Genomic DNA, 14,485 nt, shown 5'->3' with positions numbered 1-14,485 from the left:
ATTAACTTAAACACCTATACACCTATGACCCAACAATTTCACTTCTAGGTGTTTATTCAAGAGAAATGAAAACATGTTTACCAAAAAATTTGTATAAAAATGTTCATTGCAGCCAAAACTGGAAATATTGATGGTTTAGATGTCCATCAACAGAGCACTATATGATGTAGGATATCTACACAATGGACTACTATTCAGTGACGATAAGGAAAGAACTCCTGAAACATACCACGACATGGATGTCTCAAAAACAACCATGTCTTTTGCTGTGCTACGTCTTGCTCTATTCATCCAGTCCTCTGAGTGCAGCATCAAGTCACCCAGTGCGTGGAGTGGAAGAAGATAAGGTGGTAAGATGGAAACCAGAACAGCACTGACCTTATGAGAGAAAATCCACATGCTCCTGCACTCCGCACCCCAGGCCCTGTGGTTTCAGTGGCAGCCATTCCCCTAAAATGCCATTGCCCCTTGGTCCTGTGGTCATGTTTGCTCTAGAATTCAACCTGCAGGAACCCGTGTGCTGTGCTGTGTGTGTGTGTGAGTGTGTGTGTGTATAATATAAAATTTGCCAATTCAACGATTTTTTTTTTTTTTTTTTTGGCCGTGTTGTGCGACATGCGGGATCTTAGTTTCCCCGACCAGGGAACAAACCCGTGCCCCCTGCAGTGGAAGCGCGGAGTCCTAACCACTGGACCGCCAGGGAAGTCCCCAATTCAACTTTTTTTTTTTTTAAATTTTTAAATTTTATTTTACTTTTTTTGCAGCAGGTTCTTATTAGTCATCAATTTCATCCACATTAGTGTATACATGTCAATCCCAATCGCCCATTTCATTTTTAAGTGTACAATTTAGTGGCATCAATTCCATTTACAATGGTGTCCAATCACCACTATCACCACTATCTATTTCTAAAACTTTTCCATCACTCCAAAACAGAAACTCTGTACCCATTAAGGAATAACTCCCCATTCCCTCCTCCTCCTGGCTCCTCTAATCTACTTTCTGTCTCTATGATATACCTATACTAGATACATCATATAAGTGGAACCATACAATATTCATCCTTTTGGGTCTAGTTTATTTCACTCAGCATAATGTTTTCAAGGTTCATTCACATCGTAGCATCGATCAGAACTTCCTTCTTTTACATGGCTGACTAATATTCCATTTGCGTGTATAAACCACATTTTGTTTATCCATTCATCTCTTGATGAACAGTTGGGTTGTTTCCACCGTTTGGCTACTGTGAATAGCCAATGCAATGGCTTTGCAATGAACACTAGTATACAAGTATCAGCTTGAATCTCTATTTTCAGTTCTTTTGGATACATGACTAGGAATGGAATTGTTGGATTATACGGTAATTCTATGTTTTTAGCTTTTTGAGCTAAACAGACCAGTTTCCACAGCAATTCTACATTTGCACCAGCAAGCCATTAGGGTTCCAGTGTCTCTATGTCCTCGTCAATACTTGTTATTTTTTACTTTTTTGATGCCATGTGCTTTGGCATATACAATTTTCCCTTCTTTCCCCCGGCGTCTCTCTGAAGCCTTTCCCGACCCGTCCAAGTCTGTGGTCCCTCTCGCCTCACCTTGTCCCCATCCCTGTCCTGGGATAGATCATTGCTCAGTGTCCTTCGCAGGTCTTGAGTGGAGATTGGTGTTTGATAACTTTCTTATTCATCTCTTTGTCTTCAGCACCTGGCACAAGTCTATGTTCAAAATGTTCAGTAGACGATGTGGAGAGCATGGATGGAAGAAACAGGACCCTACTCCGGCTCAGAGTGCAATGACTTCCCTCTCCCATGTCTGCCTTCACCCCCTGAAGGTATTTATAGACAGGGAAATGTGGAGGAGAATTACACATGTGGGAGAGTTGAACAGAGAAGACGGTGGGGGCATCTTTGGATGCCTTTCTTTGCTCACCTTTGGGGTGGGATACACCTGCTTCTGAGGTTCATTGAATTCTGGAGAAAAAGAGATGTCAGGAAATGTGGGGACTGGCCACTTGGTAGACAGGCATGAACGATGGGGTATCAGGGTAAGATTTAGCTTCCGGGAAAGTGACAGAGCCCCACAGTAATTGTGCCTTAAATTCATCAAAGTCCTGTCCAGGTCTAGATTGGCAGCTGTCTCCACAAACCTCCCAGGGGCATGGACTCTTCCCAGTTCACCATGCCACCTTCCTCGGGTGTGGTCCTCACTGTTTGACCCGAGTCAGCAGGTGGAATCCAGCCAGAGGATGGAGGATGAATGGAAGGTGGAAGGGGTCCTGGGGAGTTTGCCTGGAACTGCCACCAGAGCCTTTTACTTGGATCCTATTGGTCAGAACTTAGTCACGGGGCCACACCTAAACGCTTGAGTGGCTGAGACAAAAGGTATTTACTCTGCATAGGCAGGTACAGGCTAAACACTGAGCATTACACTCATATAGAAGAAAGAGGAAGACGGGAAGATGGCAGACAGCCTCTCCGCCACAGATGGACAGATGAAGAGAAACATGTATTGAGCGTGAACCAAACTTCTCGCATTGTGCTTGGTATTTTATATATGAGTCACTTCTCCCCAAAACCCTAGGAGGCAGACAATGTATGCCATCATATGGATAAGGAAACAAGCTCAGAGGCGTTGGGTAATTTGTCCAAAGTTACACAACTACTAGGGTGTGGAGCTAGGACTACAAACTTTGTCCTGGACTGAATGTTGGTGTTCCCCCAAATTCATGTGTTGGCATCCCCCCAAATTCAAATGTTGGAGTCCCCCCAAATTCATATGTTGGAGTCCCCCCAAATTCATATGTTGAAGCCCTAACCCCCAAGGTGAGAGTATTAGGAGGTGGGGCCTTTGGGCGGTAAGCAGGTTTAGATGAGGTCATGAGGGTGGGGTCCTCATGGTGGATTAGCACCTCTATTACCAGAGCACTCTCTGTCTCTGTCTCTGTCTCACTTTCTCTCTCCCCTTGTGAGGACACAAGGAGGGGGCAGCCATCTCAAGCCAGGAAGGGAGTCTTCACCAAGAACCAAATCCACTGGCACCATGATCTTGGACTACCCAAGATGTGGTGTTTTGTTACAGCAGCCCGAGCTGACTGAGACAGACTTCAGAGCGCTTCCCACTGCTTCCAGCTCCCTTGGGAGTCTAAGAGCACAAGGTGGAAGGTGGGGGAGGATGTTCAACCCTCTTTTTCTTCTGTTCAGACCAGCTCGTCAGGCCAGGAAAGGAAACAAGGGTTGGGAGGGAAAACAATTAGTAACTTAAAATATCCATTTTCCTCCTCATTTTTAAGTCTTAGGGTGAGGGGTGCAGATGGAGCACAAGAAGGCACCCCTGGTCTGGTCCTCAACAGAGCTGAAAACAGGGTGACCGTTCACAAGAGAGGTGAGGCTCTAAGGGCTTGGGCAAGACCCTCATTACTGCTTCTGGGCACCCGTTCCCCCATCTGTCCCATCAAAGGAGGAGGATGGGCCAGAGCAGGGCTCCTCATGCATTAGAATCCTTGCGGAGCTTTGCAAAGAATATTTTTTTTCCTTCACATGGCTATTTCCCACTTTCCTTCTTCCATGAGGTTCCAGAACCAGCTATTATAGCCAACGAGCTTTCTTTATATCTTTTTAATTTTTAAAATTTTATTGTGGTAAGAACACAGCACGAGGGGACTTCCCTGGTGGCACAGTGGTTGGGAATCCGCCTGCCAATGCAGGGGACATAGGTTCAAGCCCTGGTCTGGGAAGATCCCACATGCCGCAGAGCAACTAAGCCTGTGTGCCACAACTACTGAGCCTGCAAGCCACAACTACTGAGCCCACGTGCCACAACTACTGAAGCCCACCAGCCTAGAGCCCATGCCTGCAACAAGAGAAGCCACCGCAATGAGAAGCCCGCACACCATAATGAAGAGTAGAGAAAGCAACTAGAGAAAGCCCGCACGCAGCAACGAAGACCCAACACAGCCAAAAATTAATTAATTAATTTAAAAAATAATAAAATAAATTAGAAAGAAGAACACAGCATGAGAGCTACCCTCTGAAGTTTTTATGTATACATTATACACATAAAATGTACTAAGCAGACCTTTAGGACTTACTCATCTTGCTGAACTGAAATCTTCCGCCTATTGATCAATAACTCCTCATTTCCCCCTCCCCCAGCCCCTGGCGACCACCATTCCATTCTTTGATTCTATGCATTTGACTACTTTAGATAACTCATATAAGTGGAATCATCCTTCCGGAACTGGCTTATTTCACTAAAGCATAATGTCCTCAATGTTAATCCATGTTGTTGCATGTTGCAGAATTTCCTTCTTTTTAAGGCTGAACAGTCTTCCTGTGTGTGTTTGTGTATCCTATCTTCTTTATCCATTCATCCGTTGATGGACATTTGGGTTGTTTGTACATCTTGGCTATTGTGAATAGTGCTGCAATAAACATAGGAATGTTAATATCTCTTCGAGATCCTGATTTCAGTTATTTTGAATAAATACCCTGAAGTGGGACGGCTGGATCATAGGGTTGTTCTACTTTTAATATTTTTTTTGACACACTGTCTCATTTTATTCAAATACCAGTCTGCTCACACATGGTCCAAGAACACCCAAATAATAAAACAGATATAATCACATGTTAAAGATTGGTCTTCAAACATCATAGCCAATGATGCCACGCTTGTCTATGATCTTGCCAACATAAAACCACCACCACACACCTCAGTGGCCACCAACCATTGAGCAGAGCTTCCTTAATTGTGAGCTGTTGGAAGCTACCAGTTTGAGCACTATTGACAATTTTTTTTCAAGCTCTGAATAGCTGTAAGGAACCCAGCAAGGTTGGAGGAACCAGCTCAACCTAGGCATAGTGCCAAAATGTGGCCAATCAAGGCTTTGAGAAAGTCACAGCAGCGTTGACCAGTGCCGGGACCTTCTCTGCGAGGTTACGGACAAACTGGGCCATGGTTCTAGGACGGAAAGTCCATCGCCCTGACTGGCCGGCTGAATGTCACCACCAGGAAGGCTATTTTTAATTTCTTGAGGAACCTACGTACTGTTTCCCACAGTGGCTGCACCAATTTATATTCCCACCAACAGTGCACAGAGGTTCCCTTTTCTCCACATCCTCACCAACACTTGTTGCTTTTTGTCTTTTTTACTTCTTTAAGCTGTTTCTCTTTTTTAAATTTATTTCTATTTAATTTATTTATTTGTGGCTGGGTTGGGTCTTTGTTGCGGTGTGCAGGCTTCTCATTGCAGTGGCTTCTCTTGCTGCAGAGCTCGGGCTCTAGGTGCGCGGGCTTCAGTAGTTGTGGCACGCGGGTTCAGTAGTTGTGGCACACGGGCTCTAGAGCGCAGGCTCAGTAGTTGTGGCGTACGGGCTTAGTTGCTCCGCGGCATGTGGGATCTTTCCGGGCCAGGGATCGAACCTGCGTCCCCTGCATTGGCAGGCGGGTTCTTAACCACTGCGCCACCAGGGAAGTCCTGCCTTTTTTTGTTGTTGTTGTTGTTTTAATAGCCACCCTGACAGGTGTGACATTTTGTTCTGAGAAACGTAACCTCTCCCCATGGGTTACTTTTCTTAGGCTACAAAATTGTTTGAGAGAGAAACTTCATGGTCAGAAAGTGTTTGTATCATGTAGGTTGTCTAAAAATAAAATGCATTTAAACTCAAAAAAAAAAAAAAAAGTGTTTGTAAAAGGACTTATATCCTTTATTCAGATCAAAATATTTTGAATTGTGTTCAAATAAGATCTTTGAACAGATTTAAACAGATTCCATTATAGGAGTTGTGAAGCATTTCATCTAAGACAGCACCTCCATCTCTTAGCCTCAGTATTTGCTCATTAAACTAATTTTGTCTGCTTGGTTCCACTGCAGGGAGCCCCGGAAGCAGGGGAAGAACCTTCTTGGAGCTTGCCTGGTCGAGGAGTTTAAATATAAGATTTAGACACAGTTTTGTCTGTAAGATCAACTGCCAAACCGCTTCAAATAATCCAATAATATAATTCAGTAGGGAAGTGAGATCAACATTTACATAGAGAAATCTATACCTTCCCATCTATAGACAAACACCAGTGAGATGATAAGATAGAAGAGATGGCCTGATTTAAAATACCAACAAGAGACGGGACTTCCCTGGTGGCCTAGTGGTTAGGATTCAGCGTTTTCACTGTGGAGGCCTGAGTTCAATCCCTTGTCGGGGAACTGAGGTCCTGCAAGCCTCGCAGTGCAGCCAGTAAATAACTAATTAATTAAACATAAATAAAAACGACAGTAAAAAAAATAAAATATCAACAAAACAGATAAAATATCCTGGAATAAACACGACAAGAAACATGCAAAACCTCCAGGAGGAAAACTCTGAAACATTCCCAGAGAGAATGGAGAGACATACTGTTTGTTGTCTTGGATAGGAAGGCTCAGTGTCATAAAGATGCCAATCCAGGGCTTCCCTGGTGGCGCAGTGGTTAAGAATTCGCCTGCCAATGCAGGGGACACGGGTTCGAGCCCTGGTCCGGGAAGATCCCACATGTCGCGGAGCAACTAAGCCCGTGCACCACAACTACTGAGCCTGCGCTCTAGAGCCCACGAGCCACAACTACTGAGCCCACTTGCCACAACTACTGAAGCCCGCATGCCTAGAGCCCGTGCTCCACAACAAGAGAAGCCGCTGCAACGAAAAGCCTGTGCACCGCAACGAGGAGCAGCCCCCGCTCGCCCCAACTAGAGAAAGCCTGCACGCAGAAACGAAGACCCAACGCAGCCAAAATTTACAAATAAATTAATTAATTTAAAAAAAACAACCGGGCTTCCCTGGTGGCGCAGTGGTTGAGAATCTGCCTGCTAATGCAGGGAACACGGGTTCGAGCCCTGGTCTGGGAAGATCCCACATGCCGTGTAGCAACTGGGCCCGTGAGCCACAGCTACTGAGCCTGCGCGTCTGGAGCCTGTGCTCCGCAACAAGAGAGGCCGCGATGAGAGGCCCGCGCACCGCGATGAAGAGTGGTCCCCACTTGCCGCAATTAGAGAAAGCCCTCGCACAGAAACGAAGACCCAACACAGCCATACATAAATAAGTAAATAAATAAAAATAAATAAAAATAATAAAAAAAATTAAAAAACAAACAAACAAACAAACAAACAACCAATTCTTCCAAAGGTAGCTTATAAATCTAACATGATCCAAATAAAAACACCCAGAGGCATTTTTTTTTTTCTGGAACTAGACAAGCTGATTCTAAAGTTTACGTTGAAAACATAAACAAGCAAGAAGAGCCAGGACAAGTCGAGAAGGGAGAGCGAGGGGGGAGGAACAGCCCCATCAGATGTCCTAACCTGCTGTGAAGTCTCAGGAAGCACCCCCGCATGCCTAGCACGGGCCCATGGACGTAAAGCAGAGAAACAGGACCCCACCATACTGAAACTCAGTGTACAAAATGCATCCTCTCAGATCTAAGAGCTGACAACGGATAATTTTTTTTTGTTTGGCTGTACCACATGCGTGGCATGCGGGATTTCCCAAATCGAACCCACGCCCACTGCAGTGGAGGCGCTGAGTCTTAACCGTTGGACCTCCAGGGAAGTCCCTGACAATGGATCTTTTAATAAATACTATCTGAGCAACTGGGCAGCCATCTGGAAACAAAGAGAGATGGATCCTAGCTCTTACTGATCACCAGGACAGCCTTCAAACGGATCAAAGATTTAAATTAAATAAATGAAAATATTGGATGAATTCCCTTGCCCTCAACAAGAACGAGTCGCGGGTGGGCACAGGGCTGACCAGGAGTGGGCTGGACTCCTAATGAATTACCAGGTGTGGGAGCTAGCACTGATTAACCCACATTATCCTGTGCAATCCTCAGATGGTTTATCGACCTAAGTTTCTTGACCAGAGGCTTAGAAAGGTAACTTGTTTAAGGTTACCGACCTGGTTACTAACTCTCAAAGCGACCCGTCCAAGGCCACCCCAGAGTCTGGAGTCCTCACCGTGGCCCCACTGCTCCCGGCTGCAGATGAGATTGACCACCACCGGCAAGCGGGTCATGGAAGCAGGGCACCGGGCTTGATGGAGGCATGAGGGTGGGCTCACAGGACAGGTCAAGGAGTGGTGCTGTGTTCGTGGTTTGGGGACTGCGGTGGAACCAGCGTTCACGGGGAGCGGGTCAGGAAATTGAGCAGACTGGCCTCAGATCAGAGAGAATGGTGGATGCTGGTGAAAGCCAGGGACCCTCAGAAGGGTTGGAGGCCAAAGCGTTGGAGGATTGGTCCAGGCTCAGACTGTAAAAGGCCTTGAATGCCAAGATCATAATCAGTACCGGTCCCACCACGCTAGTTTGTAAGACATCTACAGATGCAGTCCCGCTGGATCCTCAGGCCAACCCGGTGACATGGGCTTTTTTTTAAATTAATTAATTAATTAATTTATTTTTGGCTGCGTTGGGTCTTCATTGCTGCACGCAGGCTTTTCTCTAGTTGCGGCGAGCGGGGGCTACTCTTCGTTGCGGTGCGCAGGCTTCTCATTGCAGTGGCTTCTCTTGTTGCAGAGCACGGGCTCTAGGCATACAGGCTTCAGTAGTTGTGGCTCATGGGCTCTAGAGCGCAGGCTCAGTGGTTGTGGCGCACAGGCTTAGTTGCTCCGCGACATGTGGGATCTTCCCGGACCAGGGCTCGAACCCGTGTCCCCTGCATTGGCAGGCGGATTCTTAACCACTGCGTCACCAGGGAAGTCCCAACATGGGCTTGTTTGAAAACAGATGAATGAAGGGATCAGAGGTTAAGGGCCTTGCCCAAGGCCACGCAGCCTGGAATAAAGCCCTGGGTCTCGTGACTCCAAGCTCACTCTGTCTCTGACCTCGCAGCATACCTACGGGCCAGGAGTATGCACTTTGTCCTCTCAACAATCTGGCAGCGGGGGAAGGTCTCTCAGCAGAAGAGGGAAGACGTGCTGGGCGGTCTGGGGACAATCGGGACCTGCAGGGAAAGAGACAGGGTGGAGGTCGAGGGGCCTGGGGGAGTATGGCCACAGGGGCCGTTTCCTGGACGCCCAGCTGCCCCTGCGCCGTGCAGCCCTGGTTTGCCCCCTGCCTCTCTGGCCTCTTCCTCGTCCAGTCCCCAGGGCCCGGCCCCGAATTCTGCCCTCTTCCCTCTTTCGCAGAGCGCGGGTGAGGGTTCACCCAGGGCGGGGGCTTCAGGACCACCTCCACACCCACAACCCTGATCCCCTGCTCAGATTTGTCTCCTGAGCTCCAGGTGAACACGTTCTGCTGCTCCAGACGTTTGCCACAGACACCAAAGGCAACTGGTCCACCCTCCCTCCCCACCGCACGCCAGCTCGCCCTCCTCCAGGGCTCCCTGTCTCAGTCAACAGAAACCTCAGGGCCCCTGCTGCTCAAAAAGGATCCAAGGGTCATCTCTACCCCTCCTCTTCCTTGACCCCCATGTCTTGCCAACTGGTCCTCCTACATGTGACTCAGATCAACCAGCTTCTCTTCGCTCCCCCTGCCACCCCCCTCGCTCGGCAGGACAACTGCTCACCAGGGGGTCTCTTCCGTGGCCCCCTTTCTCCACTCTTCTAGCCAAACAGGACTGTGTCTGCTCCTCTGCTTCAAACCCTCCAGGGTGTGTCCTCATAAAACCTTGCACGTGAGCGTCTGCAGCAGCATCGTTTACGGCAGCCAAAGAGTGGAAACAACCCCAATGCTCATCACTGTACGAATGGATAAAAAAGACAGGGTGTCTCCACACCAGGGAGTGTTATTCGGCTGTAAGAAGGAATGACGTTCTGGTACGTGTCACCCCAGGGATGAGCCTTGGAAACATGATGCTGAGTGAAAGCAGCCCGCCACAAAAGGCCACGTACTTTATGATCTCGTTTATGCAAAAAGTCCAGAATAGGCACATCCATAGAGACAGAAAGTAGACTGGTGGTGGCCAGGCGATGGGAGGGGCTGGAGGAAGATGGCAAGTAACTGATAATGGATACATGGTTTCTTTTTGGGGTGATGAAAAAGTTCTAATATTGATCACATAGTCTGTGAATATTAAACACCGTTGAATGGTCTACTTTAAATGGGTGACTTGTGGGACTTCCCTGGCGGTCCTGTGGTTAGGACTCTGAGCTTCCACCTCAGGGGGCACAGGTTCGATTCCTGGTCTGGGAACTAAGATTCCACATGCTGCATGTTGTGGCCAAATAAATACATAAATGGGTGACTTTATGATAGTGAATTGTACCTCAGTAAAGCTATCCTTGAAGAAAAAAAAAACCCATCAAATCCCAACTCTCCAGGGCTGCCCACTTCCAGCTCCTTCCGTGGCTACACGGCCCTGCTTCGTCTGGCCCCTGCCTCGGGACTTGGTTGGAGGGAGGTGCCTACAACCCCTGAGCCCCAGTGTAAGAAGTCTCCAAAGGAACACACATTCCGTGAGTACACAACCTCTCCTTGCTCTTCTGTGAAAAACAGATCAGATCTATTTTTCTATGTCTCTCAGATCCGACCTGGAGAATCTGCATAACATGTAAATCCAGTGTCTTAGGAGTTATTTCCCGCACGCGTAAATACAATGCCTCGCTCACTGTTCCTAGTTACCCAGGCACTTTGGAAAAGCCAGACACTCTGACTTGAAGGTCACCTACTGTAAGCGGGTCAAGGGGACAAGTGTCGAGGAAAGGCAGACCACTGTGCCCATCCCCTTTCTCCTTCCATGTGCCACCTGGGCAGCCCCAGCGTGGCAGACTGCCTCAGAGCACTGGGGTGGAGCTGTCACCACCACCCCTCCACAATCATCCTTGAAGACGAGCTTCTGCTGCAATCTCCCAGGTCACCAAGTATGAAGAATGTCGGAGGGCTGCTCTGAAGAGGAGCCCAGGAAGCAGGCCGCAAGGCCACTCACCCACCAGAGCTGTCAGTCGTCCAAGGCAGCTGAGCTGCCCCACTACATCCCACGGTGCAGTCTCCCCGAAGGCGCTCCCACCCAGACGCCCTCCTCCGCCAGAGATAGCAGACCCAGGGCTGGAGGGGCACACAGCCACCAAGGAACTTGTGACCAAACTGGTGGTGCAAAAGCAGCCATTTTCCCATTAATTCTGAGGCTATTCTGAGGCCGTGAGTCAAAAAACAGGGCAAAAAGCCTCAAGGAGGCTGACAGTCACTGCCTGAAGTTTTCACTTCAACGGCCCCTTCTGGAAACTTCTGCTGGCTTCTGCTCGGCCAGCCTGGGTGGACCCTGAGCCCAGTGGCCTCCCGCAGGGCAGCACTGGGTCACGTTCTCGCGCGCGGTCGCTGCAGAGAAGGGGAGAAGTGGAGACTCTCTCATCCAAGCAGGGCAGCGACAAGCGAGGAGGCGTGCTGGGGCCCTAGGTAAGAACAGGATCGAGAACGTAAGTGGAAATTCCTTGGGGTTGGTTTCTTTTCTGTTCTCTCTCTAAACAAGTCTTATTTGGCCTCCTGTAGCCAGCGCTGTGGGTGGTGACGGGCCCAGTGACAGGCCCAGAAGCAGCCCGCTGGGCCAGTGAGTTTGCTCTAACGACTCGGGACACTGAGACTCCTTCAGCATGGCTTATTCTGTCCGTCTGTCCTTTATTTATTTAGGTGGGAGGAGGGGACAAAACCAAGCCAGCCGTGCTTACTCCTTGCGAAGCACTGAGCCTACACCGGTTTTCAAACTGCGGCCCGTGGCTTCTGTCAGAAGCACCAGGCGCTCCTGCTGGTGCCCTCAACGCAACCCGAGGGTGGGTCCGGCGTGTGGGACTCTGCACTGGGAACACGCTCACAGGGGTTCTGGTCAGCAGTGATGTGGGCGTCACTCTTCCAGGGGCCCAGTGAGACCCACACGGTCCCCAAGGAGCGAGGTGAGTTGGAAATAAGGACACAAGTGTCCTGATTCCCTGACAGAGTCTTTAGGTTTTTTACCTTAAGGCGAGGGGAAAAAAAGAAAAGATACAGAGTGAAGAATTCATTGTATGTTTATTATTCACAGTTAATCACTACCTACCAAATGCTACCCGCAGAGTTAAAGGATTAAGTACACAGGTCCTTTTATTTAAACACTGATGTTCTTTTAAATATATACACACAAAACTTAGCTCTGCAAGGCTTCATGATATACACCAATTCCAAAATAAAACAATCAAATGGTCCAGGTGCAGAATGCCAGAGATTCCTCGCATCATCAGCAAGGAGAGGAGAAGCCAGTGGACAGGGGTGATGAGAGGCGGACGCTCTGTCGGGGAGGGCAGCGCCTCCTGGGCCCCCCGGCCACTGCAGGCCGAGTCCGGCTCCATAACCAGAGTCCAGGGGAGACGCCGACCGACCGCTTCAGAAGCCAAAGGCCGCCAGCAACTCCCAGCGGCCCCGTTTTTGTTGTGGGAAGGGTGGGGGGAGGATGACCACAGGCGCATCACCGCAAGGGACAAGAAGCCAACGGGAGACGGACAGAAAGAGCTTTGCAACGGACTCAGCGTTCCTATCGCTCCAATCTTCCTTCCAACTGTCACTGCGTCACGGATACACTTCCTTTTCAAGGGGTCGGGTGGAGCAGCTATGAACACAGCCCGCTGTGAATGGAGACGTGAAAAACCACCCAGCTGCTTCCTGAATGCGGCCTGAAGCTCACCTGGGCAGCTCAGGTGGGGGACACAAAAGGTGAAAGCCCTGAACAGATACCCCTAGCTTGCAGAGAAAGAAAAATGAAGGAAAAACGCTCATCCTGCCCGCACACCCCACCCCAGTGTAGGAACACGGTAGAACCTGATACAGTTTAAACCTTCCTGCATTTGAAACTTGCTGGCTCCAGAGACTGGTGTCTGGGGGCGTCTGGGGCTATGGAGGGGACAGACAACACCTGAGACCGCAAGGTCAAGGACCCTGGCCCCCCTTTCAGCCAGATCCAGTCAGATGCGGGGAGGGCTGTAACCCGGTCCCACTGTGCCCTGGGGCTCCGGCTCCCTTAACCTCCAGGGGCTACAAATATTAAAGCTGAACCTTAAAGACTCCGGCTGTGCACAGGCAGGAAGCCCACACCCTCATCTCACTCGTCTCCTCTTCCCTACCCTGTCCTCCCCTCCCCCGAGGGAAAAAATATTTACACAGAGTAGGAAACAAATTGGCTGTCTTTAACTTATTTTTAAAACAAAACAAATAAAAACCACCACTTATAAGCAACCCTTGAAATAAGGCAGAAGGCACTAAGAAAAACAACATGCTCAGGAACACCATCTGAAAGGGAAACCAATGTGGAAGAGAGACACAGGTTTGGGGCCTGGCTCGCAGGAAGCCCTGAGGGGCGCACCTCCCCCCCCAACTCCCATCCAACTCTGACACAACATTCTGGTGGTGGCTGGGGGCTGGCAGGCAGGTTCCCACTTGCCCTCCCTCCTCTGGCAGAAGCTAAAGGGCAAGGGCCGCCCGCTCCCGGCCCGCTCCTGTGTGTGTGCATATAACGCAGGACACAAAAGCGGCTGTTCTTCTTTCTGTCGTCCCGACTAAAACAGACATTTTGCATAGAGAAAATATCAGCCCACGTGGTTTCTTTTCTTTTATTATTGGCATCAGCTAGGACTATATGTGGCATTAAATGTCATGCACTGATGGACAGAAGAGGAAATAGGATGAAAAAAAGGACAAAGGAGGAGGAATAGGAGCAGTGGTGAAAATTTGTAATAAAAACTCTTTTCTTAATTTATAGGTAAGTTTTGGCATTGTTATATCCAACTCCCCCGCCCACCCCCCAGAGTTCCAACCAAAGTGAGAGGGTCACCAGGTGACCCAGCTGGGTATTCTGAGCTCCCTCACAGGCTGCTGATAGAGGCAGCTCATGGGTTTAATTCTTTTGTACGTGTTTAAAATTTTTCGCTTTCTTTAAATAATCTCTTGACTCTTAGACGTTCCGGTTCACGGGGGTGACGTAATTGCGTGGAAACATGCCGGTCTGCCCGTGGCAAGCCCCTTTCCACCAGTTGGGGTCTGAGTTATCCATGACGTGGATAAAGTCTCCCCGACGGAATCCCAGCTCTCCATCCTCTTGGGGATCAAAGTCAAAGAGGGCTTGGACGTACGTCGGTTGCTGCAGAAGAGGGGCAGGGAGAAAACACACATTGCATCCCTGATCGTGGCCAGCCCCTCGTAAGCGGACCGGTGATGGGGAAACTGATGTGTGCCAGCCTTTTCACATTTCCTGAAATAACCCCTCACTTCTCCTCCCCTCTCCCACCAGTTCTTACAGTTTACTCGAGGTGGGTGTCGTGCAGTCTTCACCAGTGCTCAAAACCACTAGGGTGTCCCCACCGTGGTGGCGGGCTGCACCCCAGCATCAAGCAAAGAGCAGCAGGTACTGCTTCAAGGGGAAAGAACTTCGGAAACAGCCAGTGGGGTTTTGTTTACAATCCCAGATGTGAAAATGGTTTAGTTCCTGTCACTTTATCACTTAGAAAATCCTTAAGGTTTCATACAGTCAGAAGGGTAAAAGCTTGAATAAAATAAGGTGGTATTAACC

General features: G+C 49.0%; 1 protein-coding gene and 1 pseudogene across 1 annotated transcript in view; both read right to left on the bottom strand.

The window, feature by feature from the left end:
• Positions 1-4,636: 4,636 nt before the first annotated feature.
• LOC103010221 (ATP synthase subunit g, mitochondrial-like) lies at positions 4,637-5,042 on the bottom strand (annotated as a pseudogene).
• Positions 5,043-11,939: 6,897 nt separating this feature from the next.
• Positions 11,940-14,485, bottom strand: part of GRB2 (growth factor receptor bound protein 2) — a 71,737-nt gene continuing 69,191 nt past the window's right edge. The window contains exon 6 of the mRNA XM_028167343.2: positions 11,940-14,056. Within this exon, the coding sequence (XP_028023144.1) occupies positions 13,871-14,056 (186 nt within the window). The 3' untranslated portion in view covers positions 11,940-13,870. The remainder of the gene's footprint in view (positions 14,057-14,485) is intronic.

The sequence above is a fragment of the Balaenoptera acutorostrata genome, chromosome 20 (assembly GCF_949987535.1).
Source record: "Balaenoptera acutorostrata chromosome 20, mBalAcu1.1, whole genome shotgun sequence".
Classification (NCBI taxonomy): Eukaryota; Metazoa; Chordata; class Mammalia; order Artiodactyla; family Balaenopteridae; genus Balaenoptera; species Balaenoptera acutorostrata.
Note: the sequence above shows the minus strand (reverse complement) of the source record. Positions and strands in the feature narration are given on the sequence as shown.